This window comes from Hemiscyllium ocellatum, chromosome 26, assembly GCF_020745735.1.
Source record: "Hemiscyllium ocellatum isolate sHemOce1 chromosome 26, sHemOce1.pat.X.cur, whole genome shotgun sequence".
Lineage (NCBI taxonomy): Eukaryota > Metazoa > Chordata > Chondrichthyes > Orectolobiformes > Hemiscylliidae > Hemiscyllium > Hemiscyllium ocellatum.
Genome location: NC_083426.1, coordinates 2,470,666 through 2,497,854, shown reverse-complemented (window position 1 = coordinate 2,497,854; position 27,189 = coordinate 2,470,666). Strand labels below are relative to the sequence as shown.

General features: G+C 43.9%; 1 protein-coding gene across 2 annotated transcripts in view; it reads left to right on the top strand.

Moving 5' to 3' along the window:
• Positions 1-1,331: 1,331 nt before the first annotated feature.
• The window catches only part of fam72a (family with sequence similarity 72 member A), a 31,130-nt gene continuing 5,272 nt past the window's right edge, over positions 1,332-27,189 (top strand). The window contains exons 1-3 of one of the 2 annotated variants that reach the window (XM_060845043.1): positions 1,332-2,297; positions 7,829-7,906; positions 20,064-20,188. In XM_060845043.1, coding sequence (XP_060701026.1) covers positions 2,152-2,297; positions 7,829-7,906; positions 20,064-20,188 — 349 coding nt within the window. In that variant the 5' untranslated portion in view covers positions 1,332-2,151. The remainder of the gene's footprint in view (positions 2,298-7,828; positions 7,907-20,063; positions 20,189-27,189) is intronic. The other variant, XM_060845045.1, reaches the window with a different exon arrangement.

Genomic DNA, 27,189 nt, shown 5'->3' with positions numbered 1-27,189 from the left:
CTGAAATTAAATAAATACAACAAATTGCTGGAAAAGCTCAGCAGGTTCGGCAGCTTCTGTGGAAAGAAATCAAAGTTAACGTTTCGGGTCTGGTGAACCTTCTACAGAATACATTTTCTATGGAGCTGCAGATTTTTAAAATAAGTGAAATAATATGTTTAAAAAGTTCCAACATTTTAACGTTATTAGTGGCTGTAGAGTTATTGATTTGAAGCTGTAATTCTCACAAAGTCACTCCATCTGTCCGGGATTCCAGCAACATGCCCATTACCCGACAGGATTTAAATTGAAAACAGAAAGAATGGCGGATGTGTAAAAGAAACAGAAATTGCTCAGCGAGTCTGGCAGTATCTGTGGAGAGAAACAGAGTTACCGCTTCATAGACGGTTCTGAAGCTGCTCAGTGAACCTGAACCTGAACCTGAACCATTAACCGTGACTTTCCTGAACGCAGTGCGCCGCTGCCGCTGCCGCCGCCGAGCTCGGGACATTTAAACTCCAGTCTCCCGCAACCGCGGTATTTAAAGGGTTCGCCACCAACCAATCAGGGCCGCGGCCATCACCAGCCAATAGGGAGCGGGTGTGAATTTGAATGTAGGTGAACGTTCCAGAAACCAACGGTCAGCCGGAGGGGGCGGGGCCAGAGGGAGAGACAGCGCTGCCTCAGGCAGAGCCCCAGTTAGAGAGTTCCAGAGTCATATACTGGGACAGTCAGTGTATACTGGGGGGGGGCTAACAGTCAGTGTACACCAGGCAGTGTATATTGGGGGACTGGGACAGTCAGTGTACACCAGGCAGTATATACTGGGGGGCTAACAGTCAGTGTACACCAGGCAGTATATACTGGGGGGCTAACAGTCAGTGTACACCAGGCAGTGTATATTGGGGGACTGGGACAGTCAGTGTATACCAGTTAGTGTACACTGGGACAGTCAGTGTACACCAGGCAGTGTATACTGAGGGACTGGGACAGTCAGTATACATCAGGCAGTTTATATTGGGGGACTGGGACAGTCAGTGTATACCAGGCAGTTTATATTGGGGGACTGGGACAGTCAGTGTATACCAGGCAGTATATACTGGGGGACTGGGATAGTCAATGTACACCAGGCAGTGTATACTGAGGGACTGGGACAGTCAGTGTACACCAGGCAGTGTATACTGAGGGACTGGGACAGTCAGTGTACACCAGGCAGTGTATACTGAGGGACTGGGACAGTCAGTGTACACCAGGCAGTGTATACTGAGGGACTGGGACAGTCAGTGTACTCCAGGCAGTGTATACTGAGGGACTGGGACGGTCAGTGTACTCCAGGCAGTGTATACTGAGGGACTGGGACGGTCAGTGTACACCAGGCAGTGTATACTGAGGGGCTAACAGTCAGTGTACACCAGGCAGTGTATTACTGGGGGACTGGGACAGTCAGTGTACACCAGGCAGTGTATACTGGGAGACTGGGACAGGCAGTGTACACCAGGCAGTGTATACTGGGACAGTCAGTGTACACCAGGCAGTGTATACTGAGGGACTGGGACGGTCAGTGTACACCAGGCAGTGTATATGAGGGGTTAGAGGAGTCAGTTGATGTAAACTGAGAGATTGAAGAGTGTATACTGAGGGACCAGTCCGTGTACTGTGAGGGATTTGGAGGTAGTCTGAGGGAGTTCTTGAGAGGCAGTCTCTGAGTGTTGGACAGTGTCACTGTGAACACAGAACAGTTGTTACTGGAGAGATCCAGGGACACCCGGTTAGCCAGGGACAGGGAGATTTGTTAAACATGCATTATTGTCCGGAGTTATAAAGATAAGCAGCCAGTGAGTGCAGGGTACAGTCATCCCGAGAACAGCTGGCTAGTGAAAGTTAACACTCTGAATATTTAATTCACGGCGAAAGTCTGATGACAGTGAACTGAGATTGAAAGTAAAGTGTGTGTAAAAAAAAACACATTACAAGCGACAGTGGAGTGTTTAAAGAGTACTTTTATTCCTGCGCGGCCAGAGACAGTGTGAATGATCGCATTTACTGATTCTACACCAGCCGTGCAGAGTCTGTCCGTGCTCGGCTCGGATTGTCGCTGCTGCAGGTCACAGGCGCACGTTTGAAAGTGCATTTTTGAAATTTAAATCCGGTCGTTATCGAGAGAAGTCGGAGATGTCGACACTGACGTTTAAGAACAAGCTGGTGAATTTGCTGTGCTGCAAGTTCTGTGACAATGTGCTGTGTGCCCGGGGTATGAAGGCAGTGCTCCTTGCTGACACAGACGTGGAACTCTATTCCACTGACATCCCTCCCACAAGGTAAGGAGCAGGATGTCATATCGCCCAACTCTGTTTGTTATTTTCTTACAGGATTCCAACTGCCTGCATTTTAGTGGAGAATGGTGATAATGTGGAGCTCCGAGAGTGATTGAGAAGTGTATCGACTTCCTTGATAACTTAACAGTAAAGTCCTGGGGAGTGTTGCCGAACAAAGACCTTGGAGTGCAGGTTCATATTTACTTGAAAGTGGAGTTGCGGGTGGTGAGAAAGGCGGTTGGTACGCTTGGCTTCTGGTCAGTGCATTGAGAATAGGAGTTTGCAGCTGTTAAGGACACCGACTTCTGGTCAAGATGTTGTGAAACTTGAAAAGGTTCAGAAAAAAGTTCCAAATATGTTGCAAGGGCTGCACCTACAGGGAGAGGCTGGGGCTATTTTCCCTGGAGCATTGCAGGTTGAGGGGGTCACCTTATAGAGGTTTATAAAATCATGAGGGGCATGAATAGAGTAAAATAATCAAGGCCTTTTCCCTGGGATGGGGGAGCCCAAACTAGAGGCCATAGGTTTAATGTAAGAAGGGAAAAATTTAAAAGGAATCTAAGGAGCAACTTTTTCACGCATGGAATGAGTTGCCAGAGGAAGTAGTGCAGGTGTTTACAATTACAACATTTAAAAGACATCTTAATGGCTATATGAATAGGAATGGTTTAGAGGGATATGGGTCAAATGCTGGCAGGTAGGACTAGATTAATTTGAGATATCAGTTTGATATCGCTGAGTTGGACTGCAGGCTCTGTTTCTGTGCTGTGCAGCCCTATAACTCTAAAACATGAGGGAGTAAGGGGGATAGGAGGATGGGCTGATGGGGTGAGAGGCTGCTGTCCAATAACATTGGCATAGACTAAGCTGAATTAAATGCCCTGTCTATATACTGGAAATATTATGGGATGGCACATTTAAAATAATGGAACTGGATCAGCTGTGGGGAACAACAGCTACCTGTTTGAGTTGGAAGGTTGTGGATTTAAGTTTCACTCCAGAAATGGAACAAAACTCTAGGTTGGCACTCCGTGAGGGAGTGAGGCACTGCCAGGAGCACTGTTCTGTTTTTTTGGATAAGATGTCAAATCAAAACTTCAACTGCTGTCTGCTATGAAATATCTTGTATCACTATTGGAAGTATAGAGTTCTCCCAAGTATCCTGGCCAATGATCATTCCTCAAACCATTATCCAGACATTATCACAACATTGTTTGTGGATGTTTGTAGTATACCAATAGGTGCCGCATTGCCTACATTTTAACATTGACCACATTTAAATATTATTCATTGGTTGTAAAGGACTTTGATAACATCCTCAGGCCATGAAAGGTACTATATAAATCCAAGCCTTTTAAATTATTTTCTGCTATCCAACTTGATCAGAACTGCTTTAGAAACTTATGGATGATGCATTTAATGGCTTGGAGATGACTGTTCCTTCCAAACTGGGAGCAACATTACACAAAACAGACTTACTAAGTTGCCTGGATAATATCACTCTCAGCACCCACAGATTAGAGTGGAAGCTATCTATCAAGATTCTGTTTTCTGATGGGTATTCTGTCAAATATCTACTGGAAAATGTGTATGTGGGAAGGAATTTGTTTCAATTGTGATTCCTGTTGCATGTCACCTGCCAGCTGAGTAATGTGCTAGCAATCTCATTCGGTGAGTTTTAAGAAGAGTTGTAGCTCAGATTGAGGTTCTGGATGTAGGCTTGCTCGCTGAGCTGGAAGGTTTCTTTTCAGATGTTTCCTCCCCATGCTTGGTAACATCATCAGTGAGCCTCCGGATGACGCACCTGTGGCATGGCCTGTTTTTTGTGTGTTTAGGGTTCCTTGGGTTCAAGACATCACCACAGGAAATGACGTCATTTCCTGTTCTTTTTCTCAGGGTGGTAAATGGGATCCAAGTCAATGTGTTTGTTTAGTTCCGGTTGGAATCCCATGCTTTTCAGAATTCTCGTGCGTGTCTCTGTCCTAGGATGGGTGTGTTGTCCCAGTTGAAGTGGTGTTCTTCCTTATCTGTGTGTAAGGATACTAGTGAGAGTGGGTCATGTCTTTTTGTGCCTTATTGATGTTCATGTATCCTGGCTAGTTTTCTGCCTGTTTGTCCAATGTAGTGTTTGGTGCAGTTCTTGCGCGGTATTTTGTAAATGACATTAGTTTTGCTTGTTGTCTGTATCGGGTCTTTCAAGTTCATTAGCTGTTGTTTTAGTGTGTTGGTGGGTTTGTGGGCTACCATGATGCCAAGGGCTCTGAGTAACCTGGCAGTCATTTCCGAAATGTCTTTGATGTAGGGGAGAGTGGCTCGGGTTTCTGGACGTGTTTTGTCCTCTTGTTTGGGTTTGTTACTGAGAAATCGGTGGATTGTGCCCATTGGGTACCCTCTTTTTTAAAATATACTGTGTAAGTGATTTTCCTCTGCTCTGTGTGGTTCCTTTGCGTTGCTGTGTATGGTGGCTCATTGAAATAATATTCTAATGCAGTTTCGTTTGTGGGTGTTGGGATGATTGATTCTGTAGTTCAGTATTTGGTCCGTCTGATGTTTTCCTGTAGACGCCGGTTTGAAGTTCCCCATTAGCTGTTCCCTCTACTGTGACAGCTAGGAATGGCAGTTTGTTGTTGTTTTCCTCCTCTTTAGAGAAATTTATGCCAGTAAGGGTTTTATTGATGGTCTTGAAAGTTTCCTCTAATTTGTTTTGTTTAGTGATGACAAAGGTGCCATCCATGTAGCAGAGTAAAAAATGAGGTCTGCAGATGCTGGAGATCACAGCTGAAAATGTGTTGCTGGTTAAAGCACAGCAGGTTAGGCAGCATCTCATGGTTAAAGCACAGCAGATGAAGTTTCCTGATGAAGGGCTTATGCTCGAAACGTCGAATTCCCTATTCCTGAGATGCTGCCTAACCTGCTGTGCTTTAACCAGCAACACATTTTCATCCATGTAGCAGACCCAAAGTTTAGGTTGAATGGTTGGCAGAGCTGTTTATTCAAGTCTCTGCATTACTGCCTCTACCAAGAACCCTGATATCAGAGATCCCATGGGTGTTCTATTGGGACCAAAATATTGTCTGATACATTGTGATCATTCCAATTGTGAAGGGAATCCTATAAACAAACAGAATACATGTAATCAACAATTTCCTGTGGAATTTCCTTTTTAAAATAAAATATCGTGCTTCCTGATTATTTTTTGAGGGAGATAGATTTAGTTCTAATTTACGAACTTTAAATGAATCTAACTGTTTGCTTGGTCTTAGTCAGGTCTGCTTTCTTCTAAGTCACCACAGATTATTATCAGTGGGGCAGTTACTCAGTCTGAGCTGCTGTGATTCCAGTTATCTATTTTGCTTGTTTCTGTGTCTTCCTTGATTTTATAATATATTTCAATTGCATGAAAACTATTTGCAAGTCATTTTGCTATAACACGTGTCTTGTCAGTGCGAATTGACTATAATGCGATTGTTGAATTCTAGACACTGTTTGGATAATGCAAACTTTCTACTGAACAGATAAAGCAATTTTTGTTTATTAGCAATCTTCTCCAGTGTGATTTTTATGTAGTGCAAGGTTGCAGAGTAACACACCTATCACGTTATAGCAGAATGACCTGTACCGTGTGTACCAATTCTGATATTTATTTCTATCTCTCCACCTCCAAACCTGGGAGATAAGAATGACAGGAGATGCTATAATTAACATGATTAGCATCGATGATGTGCTGTTTTACATCAATATAGATAACCCTTTGTTTTAAAAAAAAGTATTTGAGTTAATATGGAGCCTAGTCGTGAGCATTGTATATGCCCAGGTGAGTGATATTGAGGCACATGACCTTGCTCATTTCATTACCATGCAGAGTTTCTGATCCTCCTGAATTTCACAACTTCCTTTGTATACAACCTTTAATAAACTGGGGAAAGTTTATTCCATCTTACGTAGCCCATGAGTAGATTTTGAAGAATTGGAGTCAGGAACTGCAACTTTTGAGAAGATTGATGTTTTAGCCTGTTAGTCTGGCTTTATTCATGACAATAGCTGCAGTTGTATCATCCACAGGACTAGGAACAGACCTTATCCAAGTACAAGCTATAGGAACAAGAAAAAAGGTCTATTTTATTTTGAGAGCGTTGACAGCAAATGAACTGTGGTATGCAACAGTGGAGAAGGAAGCATCAGCTGTGACAGGAAATTGTGAAAAACTTGGAAAATACCTCCATGGGACTGAAATTCCTGGTTGAGGTGGAACAGAAACCTTTGGTAATGGAATTGAAAGGAATTCTGAAATGCCTTCAATACACACAATGATGCAGGCTTGGGTTGAAAATAACTACAGCATAGTCTATGTTCCAGGCAAGGTGCAAATAATATGTGGAGGTGCTGGAGTTGGACCGGGGTGGACAAGGTCAGAAGTCAGATGACACCAAGTTATACTCCCAATGGATTTATTTGAAATCACAAGCTTTTGGAGCGTTGTCCCTTCATCAGCTGAAGTGAGAGAGAAGCACACGGGCACATAATTTATAGGCAGAGAGATCAAAAGATCATACAAATGGTGTGGGTGGAGTATTGACAAGCCAAATAATAAGTCTCTGCAAGTGATCAAGAGTGTCAGATGGTGTGAGTAAAGTGACAACAGCTGAATAATAAGTGAAGGGAGGATGTATAATCTGATTAAATGAGGCAAAGAGATAATTACAAAAAAGGTGGTACTGGAGACAAAGCAAATGACTGGAATAACATAGTAGGTATGAGAGTTGCATGCTAAGGTACTCGCAAAGTAATAAGTAATCCAAACTCACTTCACCCCTTTCCATAACACACAACATCAGATTGTGGTCTTGATTTGAAGGCCCTGATCACAATTTGCCTGTCAGCAAAGTACAGTGTCTCTGCAGACCCAAAACGTCCATGTCGAGGTTTGTACTATCGCCAAAATGCAAATGATCTGCAATTTTCTTGCTCCTCACCCAGGTATGCTTCACGTCGCAATTGTAGCCATCTGGCATCTCTCCAAATTACTTACCTTTGTATGGATATTTTGAAGAAGTTAATGCAGCTGAAGCCATTAGTGTGCAGATCAAATGTCACACTATTAAAAACCACAGAAAAGGCTGCTGATGGCAGTTAGAAACAAGAACCTTACACACTAAGTCAGGAAAGACACTTGTGGGCTCTTGTGGTAGCATCGCTACTTTTGAGCCAGAAAGCTTGGGGGTCAAGTCCCACCTGCTCCAGAGTTGTCATAACATGTCTGAACAGGTTGATGAAACATGTCTAACATGTTTTAGGGAGGACAGTTAAAGGTAGTTAGGGCTTAAATTCTAAAGAAGAAACAATAAAGGCACCCAAATTGCCCTCCAGCGATTACCGAAAGGGAAAAATTAAATGCCAGATGGTGGTGCATTGCTTTGGTTTCTGTATTGATGCTGATCACCCTCTTGATTGGGCCAATTATTGTTGTGGGGATTGTGCTGCTGAGTGATGAAAGTTGCAGCTATTCTTTCACACTGACTTGTTCTAAATTACAGGGCTGTGGACTTTGTTGGAAATTGTTACCTCACAGAAAGCTGCAAATGTAAAATAAAAGACATTGCATGTTTAAAATGGTAAGTGTGTTCTCGTCTCTCATTAGAAGTTGTAAGTGAATGGCCATAGAAGAATGAATGCCAAAATTCTGCTTGACTCGTGTTAAGAACAACTAACCTACAGCAATAGTAACTCTTCTGTAGGACTGAGAGGTGGGAAGGCAGCAGCTGGTAGTGTATGCCCACTTCTGTGCCATTTTGCCAGCAGTGGTAAAAAAGCAGATGTACTGCCACCTGAAACCTATTTGAATCACTTTAGATGTGGTGGAGACTAGTACAATTGCAACATTTAAGAGCATTTGGATGGGTATATGAATAGGAAGGGTTTGGAGGGATATGGGCCGGGTGCTGGCTGGTGGGATTAGATTGGGTTGGGATATCTGGTTGGCATGGACAGGTTGGACCGAAGGGTCTGTTTCCATGCTGTACATCTCTATGACTCTGACTCTACCCAATTTAGGGTTTCTTTCCTCTTCCACTGACTTTCATGGGGTGGGGGGAGGGGGTACCTCTGCATGGAGACACTGCTTGCTGAACCCTGGGGTCGTGATGAGGGGTGCAGAGGGAGCTTCCTTGTGGACATATTTGGGCAGCCACCATCACTGGCTACTCCTGCCTTTAGTGAGATCCACTGTACCCTTGCCAGTACCCACCCTCCTAGCCTTGGCATTTCCAGACCCTACTTGTCATTTTGTATCCTTGAGTTCCAGAATGAGTTAGCTAGCAGATCCTGCTGCTGAGGTAGAATTCCACCACAGAGGCAAACAAAAACCATTTAACCCCAAAATGTGTTGCATCATTTAGTTAGATCATGGCTGATTTCTTCGTCCACTTGTCTACATTCCTTATCTCCTAATGTTAACCCAGCAAAAAACAATCCATATTCCCTAACATGACCCATTTTCTTTAATGTCTTGTAGGTGTCATTTTGCACGCTGTCAAAACATTGAGCGTTAAAATCTCACCATAGATTTGATCATATTGTCATATCTGTCTGTCGCAGTGCAGTGAGGGAGTGTACCCTGGTGGAATTGCCATTTTTCAAAAAAAGACATTCAACAAGTTCTTGTCTGCTGCTTAGGCGAGCTTTAAAGAATCTGTAAAATTTCAAATGGTGTGCTAACCATAGAACGTAGAAAAGTACAGCACAGAACAGGCCCTTTGGCCCACAATGTTGTGCCGAGATTTAATCCTAATGTAAAATATAGACATTGACAATAGGTGCAGGAGTAGGCCGTTCTGCCCTTCGAGCCAGCGCCACCATTCATTATGATCATGGCTGATCATCCACAATCAGTATCCTGTTAGCTCTATCCAACTCTTTCTTGAAAGTATCCAGAGACTTGGCCTCCACAGCCTTCTGGGGCAGAGCATTCCATACAGCCACCACTCTCTGGGTGAAGAAGTTTTTCCTCAACTTTGTTCTAAGTGGCCTACCCCTTGTTTTTAAACTGTGTCCTCTGGTTCTGGACTCACCCATCAGCGGAAACATGCTTCCTGCCTCCAGAGTGTCCAATCCTTTAATAATCTTATACATCTCAATCAGATCCCCTCTCAGCCTTCTAAACGCAAGCGTATACAAGCCTAGTCGCTCCAATCTTTCAGCGTAAGATAGTCCCGCCATTCCAGGAATTGACCTTGTGAACCTACGCTGCACTCCCTCAATAGCCAGAATGTCTTTCCTCAAATTTGGAGACTACAATATTCCAGGTGCAGTCTCACCAGGGCCCTGTACAGTTGCAGAAGGACCTCTTTGCTTCTATACTCAATTCCTCTTGTTATGAAGGCCAGCCTGCCATTAGTTTTCTTCACTGCCTGCTGTACCTGCATGCTTATAATATAATAACAACCTACGCATCCCTCAACTCACTGCTATCCATGTGCATGTCCAGCAGTCACTTAAATGTCCCTAATGACTCTGCTTCCACCACCACCACTGGTAACTCATTCCGTGCATTCTTAACTCTGTGTAAAAAACCTACCTCTGACATCTCCTTTGCACCTTCCTCCTAATATCTTCAAACTATGACTTCTCGTACCAGTCAATCCTGCCCTGGGGGAAAAGTCTCTGGCTATTGACTCTATCTATTCCCCTCATTATTTTGTACACCTGGATCTGGTCTCCTCTCTTCCTCCTTCTCTCCATAGAGAAAAGTCCGAGCTTATTCATAAGGCAAGCCCTCCAGTCCAGGCAGCATCCTGGTAAACCGTCTTTGCACCCTCTCCAAAGCCTCTGTATCTTTCCTATAGTAGGGCGACCAGAACTGGACACAATATTCCAAGTGTGGCCTCACCAGGGACTTGTAGAGCTGCAGCAAAACCTCACAGCTCTTAAACCCTATCCCCCTGTTGATGAAAGCCAAAACACCATTTGCTTTCTTAACAACCCTATCCATTTGGGTGGCAACTTTGAAGGATCTATGGACTGACACACCCAGATCCCTCTGTTCCTCCACACTGCCAAGAATCCTGTCTTTCATCCTATATTCAGCATTTGAGTTTGACCTTCCAAAATGTATCACTTTGCATTTACCCAGGTTGAACTCCATCTGCTTTCTGTCAGATAGCCAAGTCTCCCTGTGTACTTCCTGACTTTATGAATGAGCCTACCATGGGGAACCCTATCAAATGCCTTGCTGAAATCCATATACACCACATCCATTGCTCGACTGTCGTCGACCTGTCTTGACACCTCCTCAAAGAACTCAATAAGATTTGTGAGGCATGACCTGCTCCTCACAAAGCCATGCTGACTGCCTTTAATCACACTATACTTTGCCAAATAGTCATCAATCCCATCCCTCAGAATTGTTTCCAAAACCTTGCTGACCACAGACATAAGACAGACTGGTCTGTAATTGCCAGGGATTTCCCTATTACCCTTCTTGAAAAGAGGAACAACATTCGCCTCCTTCCAATCCTCCGGTACGACTCCCGCAGGGACTGAGGAGGCAAATATCCTCGCTAACGGCTTAGCAACCTCCTTTCTCACTTCCCGGAGCAGCCTGGGATAAGACATCATGGCCAGTCATTCATTTATTCTCTCTCTTACCTTACTAGGAGTAGGCTACCTGAGTAAGAGTGCTTGTGATTTCAAACAAAATGCAGTTTTGAAAATAGGAATGTAGAATACAACAGCCAAGAAGTTTAGTATTACAAGTCCTTGACCAGATGGCAACTAGAATATTGTGTTTAGTTTTGAGTGTCCCACCTGAGGAATTATGTCACGTCTTTCAGTTGCTAGGCTACAACCATAACTACTCATATTGTTTGAAAGCAGCATGCTGAGGATGCTGGAAATCTGAAAAAAGAACCTGTTGGAAATGCTCAGTTGGCTTGGCAGCTTCTGTGCTGCGAGAAGCAATATGAATATTTCAAGTCAATGACCTTTCATCAAAATCACTGCAGGTCACTGTCCTGAACCATTAACTCTGTTTGTCAGTCCACGTGTTGCCAGACAAGCTGCATATTTCTAACAATTTCTTATTCACTTTAAATTCAGTTTTTTTTTGTTGCTTGTTCAGTCTGGAGCCCCTCATCTTCTTCCTGAATCATTTCAAGTCTGTAGTATGTTTCTATCCAGCTGACTTCAGCTTTTGGTTCCACAGGTACCTCTTTCAAATGATGGTTTCTCATTGTTAAATGTCCTACTTTACAGCTTCCATAAATAATCTATGTATTTTAAAATAAAAACATTGCGGTCATATTAATAACCAACTTCATATGTTTACCATTTATAGAGCTTTATCATCAAATGGTTGATTAATGAAAGTGAGCAATAAGCTCGTGATCAAAATGCCTTTAATTCCCTTAATTTTGACAATGGAAGGATAGAAAACATTTGATTAATATAGTTTTTAAATGTCTGGTACATAGTGCAGAGATGGGTAATCAAATATGACCAGTTTGTGCAAAGCAAATTCCAATAAGTCCAATGATGGATTTCATTTTGACCCCAACATCTCATCTACAACCAAGAGTATTATTTTAATTTCTACACATTTCAGCTCCACAATCATTGAAACCATTAATTTTCAACCCTTCTAGATGATATTTTTCTAATGTTCTCCATAGTTTATCAGAGAACACCAGCCAGCTCTACACGCTTTTATTTTTTTTTCTTTTTAGCACCCATGTTGTGTGTGCAGGTGTGAGACACAGTGAAAGACACAAGGTGCACGAATCTTTATTCAGTTTCCACCACCCGGAAGAAAGGCAACAGCTGAGTGGCCAGTGACCAGCAGTGCCCTTCACTTCAAAGGACAATGCTGTGTGATCAAACAGTGAAGGGGAGGGCAGGGTTTAAATCAAAATAGAGTTGGAGGGGGAAATAATGCACCCCACTCCCTGCGGCGCCCACCTCTCCAACACGTGTTTTTTTCAGAGCCAGCTGTCAGAGCAAACAGAACCTCTAACACTCCTATGTTTTTTTTTCTTACCCCCACACTATCGCCTAACTGCGGTAGTGCTTATTTTTCCCCCAGCACCCATAGTGTGTGTGTGCAGGTGAGAGACACAAGGTGCACAAATCTTTATTCAAATTTCCACCACCAGGAAGAAAGGAAACACCTGAGTGGCCAGTGACGAGCAGTGCCCTTCACATCAAAGGGCAATACTAACACGTTTTTTTTTCTTCTTTGGGCTTGTATGTCCTTGGTGGAGTGGGAGGGGGAGTTGAAGTGTTTGGCCACAGGGTGGTGGGGTTATTTAGTGCGTGGGTCAGATTAGCTATTTTGAATGTAGTCATTCAGATTGACAGGCTTTGTGGCTAATAAGCCTAAGACCTCCCCCCTCCCCCTGGAGCATGTCCTGTGGGACAGTACATCTTTCTTTGTGGGGCTCTGCATCTAGAAGGACAAGGGCAGTAGATACATGGGAACACCAGCCCCTGCAAGCTCCCCTCCGAGCCACTCACCATCCTGACTTGGAAATATATTAACGTTTCTTCACTGGGTCACAATCCTGGAATCCCCTCCCGAAGGGCATTGTGCATCTGCTTACAGCAAGTGGACTGTAGCGATTCACGAAGGCAGCTCACCCCCACCTTCTGAAGGGGCAACTCGGGACAGACAATATGAAATAACTCCACAGAGGCCGTAACCCGTCACTAAGTCACCCTTGGTTTACAGGTGGAGAGTCCTTGACACTGATCCAGCTCCCTCAGAGCCAGCTCTGAGTGAACGCTCTTGTTTGTTTTTTTTCGTTTTGCTTGTTTTTCTTTTTTTCTTACCCCCACACTACCGCCTAACCGCGGTAGTGCTTATTTTTTTCCCCAGCACCCATGTTGTGTGTGTTCAGGTGTGAGACACAGTGAGAGACACAAAGTGCACGAATCTTTATTCAAATTTCCACCACCAGGAAGAAAGGAAACACCAGAGTGGCCAGTGACAAGCAGTGCCCTTCACATCAAAGGGCAATGCTGTGTGATCAAACAGTGAAGGGGAGACACTCCTGTTTATAGCTGTCAACCAGTTTAATTTTTAAAATTTTTTTTTCTTTATTTTTACCCCCACACTTATTTTTCCCCAGCACCCATGGTGTGAACACGTGTGTATTTATTTATTTCTTTTTTAAAATTATTTTTAACCCCCACACTACCACCTAACTGCGGTAGTGCTTATTTTTCCCCAGCACCCATGGTGTGTGTGTGTGTGGAGGTGTGAGACAGTGAGAGACACAGTGCACAAATCTTTATTCAATTTCCACCACCAGGAAGATAGGAAAACACCCGGGTGGCCAGTGACCAGCAGTGTCCTTCACATCAAAGGGCAGTGCTGTGTGATCAAACAGTGAAGGGGAGGGCAGGGACTAAATCAAAATAGAGTTGGAAACACATGTGTTTATATCTGTTAGCCAGGGCTTCCTGATTGGGACTGTTAACCTGGTCCAGTCAGGGAATTCATATTGTATAAGGTCCACCTGGTGAACCTTGTTACTATCACTACATCCCTCCCCTTTTAAGTTTGGGTTGTAGGTCTGTGGAGGACTTAAGCAGTGTGGCAATATGGGCAGAGCTCAGAAATAGGAAGGGTGAGGTAATAATGTTGGGACTGTACTATAGGCCTCCCAACAGCGAGCGTGAGATAGAGATACAAATATGTAAACAGATCATGGAAAGATGTAGGAGCAACAGGCTGGTGACGATTTTAATTTTCCCATCGTTGACTGGGATTCATTTAAATGTTAGAGGCCTAGATAGAACAGATTTTATAAGGAGCATCCAGGAGGTCAGGCAGTACCCAAGAAATATCACCTAGCTTGCCCGAGTCACCCTGTGTTCTCATAACATCCTCCTCACATTTCGCCCTGCCACCCAGATTTGTGTCATCAGCAAATTTGCTAATATTACTTTTAATACTTTCATCTATATCATTAATGTAGATTGTAAACAGCTGCAGACCCAGCACCGAACCTTGTGGTACCTCACTGGTCACCGCCTGCCATTCCGATAGGGACCCGTTTATCACTACTCTTTGCTTCCTGTCAGTCAGCCAATTTTCAATCCAAGTCGATGTTTTGCCCCCCAATACCACGTGCCCTAATTTTGCTCACTAATCTCCTATGTGGGACCTTTTCAAAGGCTTTCTGAAAGTCCAGGTACACTACATCCACTGGCTTTCCCTTGTCCATCTTCATATTTACATCCTCAAAAAATTCCATAAGATGAGTCAAGCATGATTTCCTCTTCATAAACCCATGCTGTTACTGCTATCCAAATGATTCGTAATTTCATCTTGTATAATTAACTCCATCTTTCCCACCATTGACATCAGGCTAACTGGTCTATAATTCCCTGTTTTCTCTCTCCCTCTTTTCTTGAAAAGTGGGACAACATTAGCTGCCCTCCAATCTGCAGGAACTGATCCTGAATCTATAGAACATTGGAAAATGATTACCACAATTTCTAGAGCCATCTCCTTAAGTACCTTGGGATGCAGACCATCAGGTCCCGGGAACTTATCAGCCTTCAAACCTAACAGTCTCTCCAACACCATTTCCTGCCTAATATAAACTCCCTTCAGTTCATCCATTACCCTTGGTCCTTCAGTCACTATTACATCTGGGAGATTGCTTGTGTCTTCCCCAGTGAAGACCGATCCAAAGTACCTATTCAACTCTTCTGCCATTTCCTTATTCCCCATAACAAATTCACCCATTCCTATCTTCAAGGGCCCATTTTTAGTCTTAACCATTTTTTTTCTTTTCACATCTCTAAAAAGCTTTTATATTTTTGGCCAGTTTGCCTTCGTACCTCATTTTCTTTCTGCATATTGCCTTTTTAGTTATCCTCTGTTGCTCTTTAAAAGTTTCCCAGCTTTCAGCTCATCTTTACTATGTTATACCTCTTCTCTTTTATCTTTATACAGTCCTTGACTTCCCTCGTCAGCCAAGGCTGCCCTTGCCTCCCCTTCGAATCTTTCTTCCTTTTTGGAATGAACTGATCCTGCACCTTCTGCATTATACCCAGAAATACCTGCCATTGTTGTTCCACTGCCATCCCTGCTAGGGTATTGAACCATTGAACTCAATAAAATCAATAAAATAAAATAAAATTAAATTAAATCCAGGTAAACTCCCCCCTCATAGCTCCATAGTTCCCTTTGTTCAACTGCAATGCTGACACTTCCAACTCTCCCTCCTCCCTCTCAAATGGCAGATTAAAACTGATCATATTATGGTCACTACCTCCTAATGGCTCTTTTACTTCAAGGTCCCTGATCAAATCTGGTTCGTTGTACAACACCAGATCCAGAATTGCCTTCTGCTGGTAGGCTCCACCACAAGCTGCCCTAAGAATCCATCTCGGAGGCACTCCACAAACTCCCTTTCTTGGGGTCAGTACCATCCTGATTCTCCCAGTCTACCTGCATGTTGCAATCCCTCATAACAACTGTAGTAATATCTTTGTGACAGGCTAATTTCAACTCCTTATTCAACTTTCACCCAACATCCAGACTACTGTTTGGGGGCCTGTAGACCACTCCCAAGAAGGTCTTTCTACTTTTAGAATTTCTCAGCTCTATCCATACTGACTCTACACCTCCTGATTCTATGTCCCCTCTCACAAGGGACTGAATATCATTCCTCACCAACAGAGCCACCCCACCCTCTCTGCCTGTCAGTCTGTCCTTTCGATAGTACGTATAGCCTTGAATAGTCGTTTCCCAGGCCCTGTCCACTTGAAGCCACGTCTCAGTTATCCCCACAACATCATACCTCCTCCAGTTTCCAACTGCGCCTCAAGCTCATCCACTTTGTCTTATGCTTTGTGCATTCATATATAATATTTTTAATTTGTTACTCCCCTCACCCTTCCTATCAATCCTTATTTTACTTGACGATACTGTATGATCTCTTCTTGAGTTTTCTGCTCCATTGATTCTGTTGTCTTTCATAACTTCTCTTATTCTCACTTTCTCTTTAACTTCCTTCTTAAATTTCCAGATTTCCCCCGCACTACTTAGTTTAAGTAGGTTTAGACAGAGGATTTGGATCGGCGCAGGCTTGGAGGGTCAGAGAGCCTGTTGCTGTTCTTTGTTCTTTTTCTTGTAGCCATTCCTGGGGCATTTTTGGACTGGGCCCGGCTGCTCTGATCCCGCCCCGGATCTGAACAGTGTCTATTGGACCGTAGCCTGACTCCTGCACTCAGGGTCTCTCGGAAGAAAGTCATTTTTTTCTTGAGGTGCTAAATGCATCAAGGCTGCACATCTGCTGTGTCCATTCCAGACTGAGGTATTTTCGACCAGACAGGGTGGGAAAATCTATGGGTTCCAACAGCCTTTCCAGCTGTTCTGCCATGTTTGCAACTTTGCAGCTTTGATATGGTTTACGTATTGTTCAGGACCACCTTGTCTACCCGAACGTTGTGCGTCATGGCACCTGACTTCTAGTTGCCATGCCTGTCACCCATGCAGGGCCATTTCTGTGGTTTCGGCACCAAACTTCATCTCCTGAAATAAATAGTCTCTCTCATTTAGAGGAGTCTTGTGTCTGTCATTGTCTTTCCTGGGACAGTTCATTCTTACTCCCCATAGTAACATGCTGTCCTGTACTGTGACCTGGTCTCACTGGGTCCAGAAAAGTTTTAATTCTGGTTGTGATGGTCCTTTTTGTTTCCTCCGTAAACACCAGCTGTGTTAGTTTTGCTAGAACCGGATCTTCCTGTGTCCATGGTCTGATACTGTCAGCGGTAGCTAAAAGGGTGTCCAGAAAGTTTAAAACCATTGGCGGTGTATGTTGTCAGCAGGAGGTGGCTCAAGGCATTTGCTACTTGGCCTCCCAGACAATGTTCCAACTTGTAATTGTATGCATGTAGAATAAGAGCCCACTGCTGAATTTGACCTGAAGCTTTGGGTCAAACTGGCACAGTCTTGTCCTCATTGAACAGCCTTAGCAGAGGATTTGGTCTATTACTATCACAAATTTATGTCCAGAAAGGTATTGGTGAAACTTTCTCACACCAAACCTTCCTTCTCGACCTGTCTATATTTGCGCTGTGAAGTATATGCTATTGGGTGTTCCTCTCCATTGGGCCATCTGTGAGCCAAAACTACCCCACTACCATACAGGGAGACGTTGCATGTCAGCACCAGACCTTGCTTTGGGATCTGTGTGCCAACATCTTAGATGATGATTGCTGCTTCTTCACTTCCCTAAAGGCTATGTCTTGCCTACAAGACCATTTCCAAGGCTGACCCTTTTTTAAAAGCAGACGTATTGGTGCCAAGATGGACGGCAGGTTACATATGAACTTTCTGTAACAATTTGCCAATCCAAGGAAAGACCCAAACACTCATTTTATCTTCCAATGGGTGTAACCCAGTCTTGATAACGCTGTAGCCCAGGTCGGCCACTTGGGGTGCCTGGAACATGCATTTTTCCCTTTTTAAGACAAATGCCTGCCTTGCAGAAATGTCTAAGGACTCTATCCAAATTCTCTAAGTGCCTTTTATTGGTCTTCCCTGTTATTAGCCAGTCATCCAGATAAACTGCAGCCTGAGGTGGACTTTATAAAATGTTCTCTATCGTCTGCTGAAAAATGTCACACGCAGATGATACCTCAAATGGCGGTCTCGTATATTGATGTAAACCCTTATGGTTATTAATTGTAGCAATCTTTGGGAATCCTCATCTAATCGCAAGTACAGGTACACATGGCTCATGTCCAGCTTCGTGAAGAACGCTCCCCTGCCACTTTCGCATAAAAGTCCTTTATGCGAGGGATGAGGTATTTATTCAGCTGTGGGAAGCGTTTTACCATTTGTTTAAGGTCCCCATAAAAGGTGAATCGACTTATTAGGCTCCACGATCGGTATGACCAGTGGTGTCCATGCTGCAAACTGGACTGGTTTGATGATTCCTTTGCTTTCCAGCCTCTGGATTCTTGCCTCTGGATTCCTGCCCCGACTTTTCCCTGTGAGGCAGATTGCACAGGGTGAGGCCTTGCAGAATCATGGCATTGCTTCCCGGTAACACGCAAGCTGGTCTTGGATCCTTTCATAGTCCCTAGAACTTCCAGAAAACCTCTGGGTATTTAATTAGGACTTCACTCAGGCAGCCATTTTCTAATTGAAAAATGTTGAGCCAATTAAGGTGAATCTTTCTCAACCAATTTCACCCATCAAGCTTTGACCCAAGGCATTTACTACAGTCAGTGGTAACTGAACTAGCTGCTTTTCATACGAGAGTGGAACCAAAATTGTACTCTTAATCTGTAAAGGTTCCCTGCTATAGGTTCTCAATTTAGCTGAGACTTCTTCCGTACTCACTGATTCTGATACAGCCATCCTGGTATCGACCTCGATTAGAACTAGGTGGCCATTTAATCAGACATTTATTTTGTTTGGTTCTGATCTGGATGTTGCTAAGTAATTAACCTTTCCAAGCCAGATGTAGGTGCACTTTCTGGGATGTGCGTTCTCCTGGATACCGGCCTATGAGTTCTCTTACTCAGTTCAGGCCTGGGGGCCTCTTTTGTTGTCTCGAGTTGGTGTACTGGCAGCAACGGCAATGGCTTGCTGGCCTGGATCCTGAAGAAAATATTAACCGCTGGTCTGAGGGTTAGTTGTGTTTTGGTGTGGGCTGACCTAGAGGCCCTCTGTTCAAGATATGTCCCGAGTGTGGCTATGCATCACTCCAGTGATGTCCTCCGAGCTCACTCGGCCTGGTGAGGCTATCCACTTCCACCGGCATATTCTACAACTCATATGCTTCACTTGCTGCATTTTCTAATGACAAAGCCTGAGTCCATTTGGGCTTCAGCTAGTAGGTGCTTTTGACTGGTTGCATTGTTAATCCTACAAACCAAACCTGTGTCTCAGCATCTCATTATGGGTAAAAAAAAACCCTATATAGGAAAATCACCTATACCGTGCATTCAAAAAGAATGGCTACCCAATGAAAACAGTATGCTGATTTCTCAGCAACAAACCCAAACAAGAGGACAAACACGTCCAGAAACCCTAGCCACTCTCCCCTACATCAAAGACATCTCCGAAATGACTGCCAGGTTACTCAGACCTCTTGGCATCAGCCAGGGCTCCCTGATTGGACTAGGTTAACAACCACAATCAGGGAATTCATGTTTTGAGGTCCACCTGGCTAACCTCATTACAATCACTACATGATCTCTTACATCTTTAAACTTCTTTCTCCAGCTATAAATCCTTCATTTAAAGCAACCTTTCAGTCTGCTATGCATTTTTATCCCTTTTTCTGCTAAAATGCTGATTGTGCTGGTGGCTTGGTAGTCCACTTCCAAGCCTACTGGTTATTATAGCATTCCACTCATTTTTCATTTGTGAATGCTAGAAGATTGTTCATCTATGGGACTCAGCACAACATATCCTGATCTTGTTCTGAGAATAAGCTAGCAGAAATAAATAGATGTGGAACTGGAACGTTAGCTGAATTGACATACCCTTTATGACTGAAGCCTTCTGATCTGAGTGGTTTAGTATTACATAAATTTATGCGATGAACAATAGTTTAAGTACACTTGTGAAATTGTACTCTACCCATCTAGTAAATCTATGTTAGATTACAATTTTCTTTCACGAGAAGTTCATGACTGTTTTGTGTAAGGGAGTTGGGCAATTTGTGGTTTCAGGAGGATTCTGTGCAGCGGCGGCTGTTAAAGCATTTCTTTTACAATCATCACCTTTTCTCTCATTTGCAGTGGTAATGCTGTTGGCTACCATGTGGTTGTCCCATGCAAGCCATGTTTGCTTTCCTGTAACAATGGCCATTTCTGGATGTTTCACAGCCAGGTGATCTATGCTGTCAATAGATTGGATTCCTCTGGTAAGCATTTTATTAAGCTGAGTATGAAAACCTGCAGTGTAGTACCTCCATTGTCCAGACAATTAGTGTTATTAAATGCAGGGAGCTGATGGCCTGTTTCATATTGGGGTTTTTGTTTAATTCGTTCATGGGATGTGTGGCCCAGCATTTATTCCCCATTCTTAATTGCCGGAGAAGATAGTGGAGAGCTGTATTTATGAACTGCTGCACTCTGAGATGAAATGACAACCATAGTGTGCAAATTTTGTGTCGATTAGATCTATTTGAATTCTTTCCTATTTAGATGGTGATCGGGCCATATAACATAATTCCAGTGTTTAGTTCAATGTGAGGTGGTCTGGTTTCATTCTTAGTTAGACTTCACAGCAGTTTTATGTGACTAAGTGGCTTGTTAGGCCCTTTCAGAGGGTAGTTAAGAATCACCCCCATTGCCCCAGGTCGAATATTTGACTGACCCAGTCTGGGTTGATATGTCAGTAGTTTTTTAAAAAATTCATTCATCAGGGTGGGGATTGCTGACTTGGAAACATTCCCCTTTTTTTAATTGATCAGAGGGTAGTTAAAAGTCAACTGTGTTTCAATGGGTCTGGAGTAACATATAAGTCAGACCATGTAAGAATGGCAGGTATCCTTCCTTGAAAGATGTTATGGATGAGATGGGTTTCTACAGCAATCAACGTGGTTGCCATTAGGTTAACTTTTAATTCCAGATCATTTTTTAATAAGGCCAAAAGAAATAGGAGCCACAGGAGGCTATTTAGCCCCTTCTTAAATTCACCTGGACCACCTTTGACACCTCTCTCCCCTACCTGCACCTCTCCATCTCCATCAATGGTGACCAACTCAACACTGACATTTTCTACAAATCCACCGACTCCCACAGTTACCTGGATTACACCTCCCACCCTGCCTCCTGCAAAAATACTATCCCTTATTCCCAATTCCTCTGCATCTGTTCCCAGGAGGACCAGTTCCACCACAGAACACACCAGATGGCCTCCATCTTTAAAGACCACAATTTCCCCTCTCACGTGATTGATGATGCCCTACAGTGCATCTCATCCACTTGCTGCACCTCTGTCCTCAAACCCCACCCTCCAACCGCAACAAGGGCAGAATCCTCCCCCCCCCCCCCCCCCCCCCCCCCCCCCGGTCCTCCCCTTCCACCCCACCAACCTCTGGAAACATTGCATCATCTGCCGACATTTCTGTCACCTCCAAACGAACCCATCACCAGGGATATTTCTCCCTCCCCACCCCTTTCCGCAAAGACCATTCCCTCTGTGACTACCTGCTCAGGTCCATGCCCCCACCCACCCCGACAACAACCCACCCTCCCATCCTGGCACCTTCCCCTTCCACCGCAGGAATTGCAAAACCTGTGCCCACACCTCCCCCCTCACCTCAGTCCAAGGTCCCAAAGGAGCCTTCCACATCCATCAAAGTTTCACCTGCACTTCCACACATGTCATTTACTGTATCCGTTGCTCCCGATGCAGTCTCCTCTACATTGCGGAGACAGGATGCCTTCTTGCAGAGCGCTTCAGAGAACATCTCTGGGACACTCGCACCAATCAACCGACCCCCACTGCCTTGAGGCCAATTACTTCAACTACTCCTCCCACTCTGCCAAGGCCACGCAGGTCCTGGGACTCTACATCGCCGCTCCTTAACCACCCGACGCCTAGATGAAGAACAGGACCCTCCAACCCAGGGCATCAATGTAGATTTCACCAGTTTCCTCATTTTCCCTGCCCCCCACTGTACCACAGTTCCAACCTTCCAGCTCAGCACCATCCACATGACCTGTCCCATCTGCCCATCTTCCTTCCCAGCTATCCACTCCACCCTCCTCTCCAACCTATCACCTTTACCCCCAAATCCATCTGTCATTGCACCTTTCCCCCAGCCCCACCCCCAAGGCTCCCAGCCTCATTCGGATGAAGGGCATTTGCCTGAAACGTCAATTTTCCTGCTTCTTGGATGCTGCCTGACCTGCTGTGCTTTTCCAGCACCACATTCTTGACATTTAGCCCCTCCAGTCTGCTCTGCCATTCAATAGGATCATGGCTGATCCAATACTCAGAGACGCTTGCCTGCTTTTTCCTCGCGACTCTTGATTTCCTGACTTTTCTATCTCAGTCTTAAATATTCACATGGACACTGTCCCCACAGTGTTTTGTGGCAAGGAGTTCCAAAGACTCATAACCCTGAGTGAAGAAATTCCTTTCCCTCTTGGTCTTAAATTGGTGTTCTTTAATTCTGAGACCATGACCTCTGTAACATTTCAGCATTTACCGTGTCAAGTCCCTTAAGAATCCGAAGTGTTTCAAAGTGACTACCTCTCATTCTTCCAAATTCCAACGAGTCCCAACCTGTTTTCCCTTTGCTCATGAGTCAACCCCTCCTTACCAGGGGCCACTCTAAATAACTTTCTGAACTGCCTCCAATAAAATAATATTTTTTCTTAAATAAAGGCACCAAAACTGCTCACAGCACTGCAGATGTAGTCTCACCAGCACCTTGTACAGTTGCAGAAAGACTTCTCCACTATTACACTCCAAAACCCTTAAAATCAAGGCCATCGTTTCATTACCCTTCCTGATGACCTCCTGCCCCTGTGTGCTAGCTTTGTTTCATGTACAATTATCCAAGTCCCCTTGTTGTAGCTTTCTGCAGTTTTTCTTCATTTACATAATACTGTTCTTTCTTCCAAAATTAATAACTTCACATTTTCCCTCATTATACTACATTTGCCAAACCTTTTGCCAACCTACTTATCCTATCAATATCTCTCTGTAAACTGTTTGTATCCCACTTGCAACCTACCTTTCCACCTATTGCAAGGAAATTTACTGCCATAATGAGATTTGAAGCCATGTGCCCAGAACATTATTGTGGGGTTCTCAATTACAGTAACTATGTCACAACCCCCCTTGCTTGAAACTACATGTGAGGATGTCCACTGTGGACAGAATCAGGCTATCTTTGACTACTTTGACAATTTTATAGTCCATTCCAAGAAAGATACAAATTATAGGGTCATAGAGATATACAGCATGGAAACAGACCCTTTGGTCCAACCTGTCCATGCCGACCAGATATCCCAATCCAATCTAGTCCCACCTGCCAGCACCCGCCCCATATCCCTCCAAACCCTTCCTATTCATATACCCATCCAAATGCCTCTTAAATGTTGCAATTGTACCAGCCTGCACCATATCCTCTGGCAGCTCATTCCATACACGTACCACCCTCTGCTTGAAAAAGTTGCCCCTTCGGTCTTTTTATATCTTTCCCCTCTCACCATAAACCTATGCCCTCTAGTTCTGGACTTCCCGACTCCAGGGTAAAGACTTTGTCTATTTATCCTATCCATGCCCCTCATAATTTTGTAAACCTCTATAAGGTCACCCCTCAGTCTCTGACGCTCCAGGGAAAACAGCCCCAACCTGTTCAGCCTCTCCCTGCAGCTCAGATCCTCTAACCCTGGCAACATCCTTGTAAATCTTTCTGAACCCTTTCAAGTTTCACAACATCTTTCCGATAGGAAGGAGACCAGAATTGCACGCAATATGTTGGAGCTTCATCTCTGTTTTTCTGTCAAAGATGTTACAGAATTGCGAAGCAACTCCAGAACCTTCACGTTTACATTTACGTTATTGCAAATTGGCAATAAAGAGTTGTGCCTAAAGGCAGACATTAATGGTAAATTGTAACCCAGAATTAATCGACATCCTCTGGCTGGGGAGGATACTCAACTGCATGTAAAAAAATTTTTTTAAGATTAGATCTCACAGAATACAGGGAGAACTAACCATTTGGATACAGTACTGGCTCAGAGGTAGAAGACAGAGGGTGGTGGTGGAGGGTTGTTTTTCAGACTGGAGGCCTGTGACCAGTGGAGTGCCACAAGGATCGGTGCTGGGTCCACTACTTTTTGTCTTTTACATAAATGATTTGGATGTGAGCATAAGAGGTACAGTTAGTAAGTTTGCAGATGACACCAAAATTGGAGGTGTAGTGGACAGCGAAGAGGGTTACCTCAGATTACAATAGGATGTGGACCAGATGGGCCAATGGGCTGAGAAGTGGCAGATGGAGTTTAATTCAGATAAATGCAAGGTTCTGCATTTTTGGAAAGCAAATCTTAGCAGGCCTTATACACTTAATGGTAAGATCCTAGGGAGTGTTGCTGAACAAAGAGACCTTGGAGTGCAGGTTCATAGCTCTCTGAAAGTGGAGTCGCAAGTAGATAGGATAGTGAAGAAGGCGTTTGGTATGCTTTCCTTTATTGGTCAGAGTATTGAGTACAGGAGTTGGGAGGTCATGTTGCGGCTGTACAGGACATTGGTTAGGCCACTGTTGGAATATTGCATGCAATTCTGGTCTCCTTCCTATCGGAAAGATGTTGTGATACTTGAAAGCGTTCAGAAAAGATTTACAAGGATGTTGCCAGGGTTGGAGGATCTGAGTTTCAGGGAGAGGCTGAACAGGCTGGGGCTGTTTTCCTTGCAGCGTCGGAGGCTGAGGGGTGACCTTTTAGAGGTTTACAAAATTGAGGGGAATGGATAGGATAAATGGACAAAGTCTTTTCACTGGGGTCAGGGAGTCCAGAACTAGAGGGCATCGGTTTAGGGTGAGAGGGAAAAGATATAAAAGAGACCCAAGGGGCAACATTTTCACGCAGAGGGTGGTACGTGTATGGAATGAGCTGCCAGAGGATGTGGTGGAGGCTGTTACAATTGCAACAATTAAGAGGCATTTGGATGGGTATATGAATAGGAAGGGTTTGGAGGGATATGGGCTGGGTGCTGGCTGGTGGGACTAGATTGGGATGGGATATCTGGTCGGCATGGATGGGTTGGATCAAAGGGTCTGTTTCCATGCTGTACATCTCTATGAATCTAAGATCTTGAATTACAAGATCAGTCAAAGTTGTAGATGGTAGTCAGTGGGAGAAACCAAGAGTTTCTATCTGTAAAAATGAAGGTCTGGACCTACTACTTCAAAAACAAAGGTATGCACGTGGTTGGGCAGAACTGAAAGCAATGCCAGGCTTGGCTGGAGCTAAAGGAAATGGCCTGAATCTCACAGAAGCTTTAGCAGTGTTTTTCTTTGAATGTGGGTGAATTCCATGTGGATTTAAAGATCTTTGGGCAATGGCTCAGAGGTGAACACCGTTTTATTTTAATAGAGCACCTTCAGAACCTTTTTTAAAAAACACCTGGTTTTGCAGGATTTCAGCTCGAAAGTGCAGTTCGTTCTAATTGATCCCAAAAGTTTTATTTTTAAAAAGTGAAATCCCGGTAATTGAAATGAATTTTTTTTTAAAAAGAGGGCCTTTGTTTATGCTTCAATAAGATTTTAAATTAATGGCATAACAAAATAGGAGAGAGCTTTATGCACTCTGGATCCAATAGCTGAGGTCCTTGTCATAAATGATTCAGCATGAGGGAATGGACAAACATTTTTGGAACTGGATAATACACAGGTAAACTGGCAGAACTTGTTTAGGATTTAAGATTTTAGACCTATGAGGTACCTTAGGGTAGGATTTTGAAGGGTGCTGAGTCAGTAGTGGGATGGTAAGTACAATGGGCAGCATGCTGTGACAATCATATGCAGTAATCTTAGAGTGGTTATATTATGGAAGGAGGCTTTTTGACCTGTTGTTTCAACACTGGCTCTCTGCAAGTGAAATTGAATTTGTTGCACTTCCCAACCCCTTACCTGTAATTCTAGAATTTGTTTTCAGTTGCTAATTCAGCTCTCCTTTGAAAACTTTGCTTAAGTATACCTCCACCACACATTCAGTGCATTACAGAGCCTGACCACTTCTATTCATTCAAGGACTGTGGATGTTACTGGATCTGGAGAAAGAGATGATGAGCTGCTTTCTTAAAGTTCTGCACCCCTTGGGGTGTTCCAGGATTTTGATGCAGCAGCAATGAAGGGATGGTCATACAGTTATAGTCACAGAGTTGTCAGCACTCAACAGGCCCATCTATGCCCCCTCATTAACCTTTAACTAGCAGGAGCAATTACCTCCTATCCACCCTGTCCATACACTTCAATGAGGTCCTTACTCAGCCTTCCCTGCTCTAAAGAAAACAACCCAAGTCTAACCAGCCTTTCTTCATAACTAAAATTCTCCAACCCAGGCAACATCCTGGTGAACCTCCTCTGTACCCCTTTCAGTTCAGTCATATCCTTCATATAGTGCAGAGATCACCAGTTACTCCAGCTGTGGCCTAGAATGGTGATGCAGTTCCAGGTCAGAAGAGTGTGTGGCTTGGAAGGGGACTTGTATTTGGTGGTGCTCTCATTCATTTCCTGTCTATATCCTTATAGATGGTAGAGGTCACAGGTTTGGAAGGTGCTGTCAAAGGAGCCTTGGTGAGGGATTGCAGTGCATCTAGTAGATGGTAAATGTGTGACCAATGATGATGAAATGAGTGAATGTCAGAGGTGGTGAATGGGATGCCAATAAAATAGGCTGCTTTGTCTTGGATGTGTCAAGATTCTTACAGTAATGATAGAGAGACTGAATTGCTTACTCCAGCTCTGATTTTATATGTATCTATGAGCTGTACCTATCCAGCAAGTGGAGAGAATTTGATTACATTCCTGATTCATGCCTTACAGATATAGAGACGTGTAGTGAAGACAGATCGGAAGTTACTTGCCATAGATTTCCCTGTCTCTGGCCTGTTCTCATTGCTACAGCTGGCCCTATTCAGTTTCTGGCATTGCCTGGCATTTATGTGGTGGGAAGATTACTTGTCATTTATTATGTCAAGCCTAATATTGTCCAGACCTTGCTGCATGTGGATACAGTTGCTTCAGCATCTGAGGAGTTAGAATGGTTGTGAACACTCTCCTCTTATCTCTGGAATTAATCTCTTTTGTCTGTGTTTGGATTAAGACTGAAAGGAGTTCAGGACTGAGTAGTTCTGACAGAACCCAAACTGAGAGTCAGTGAGGAAGATATTCCTTTG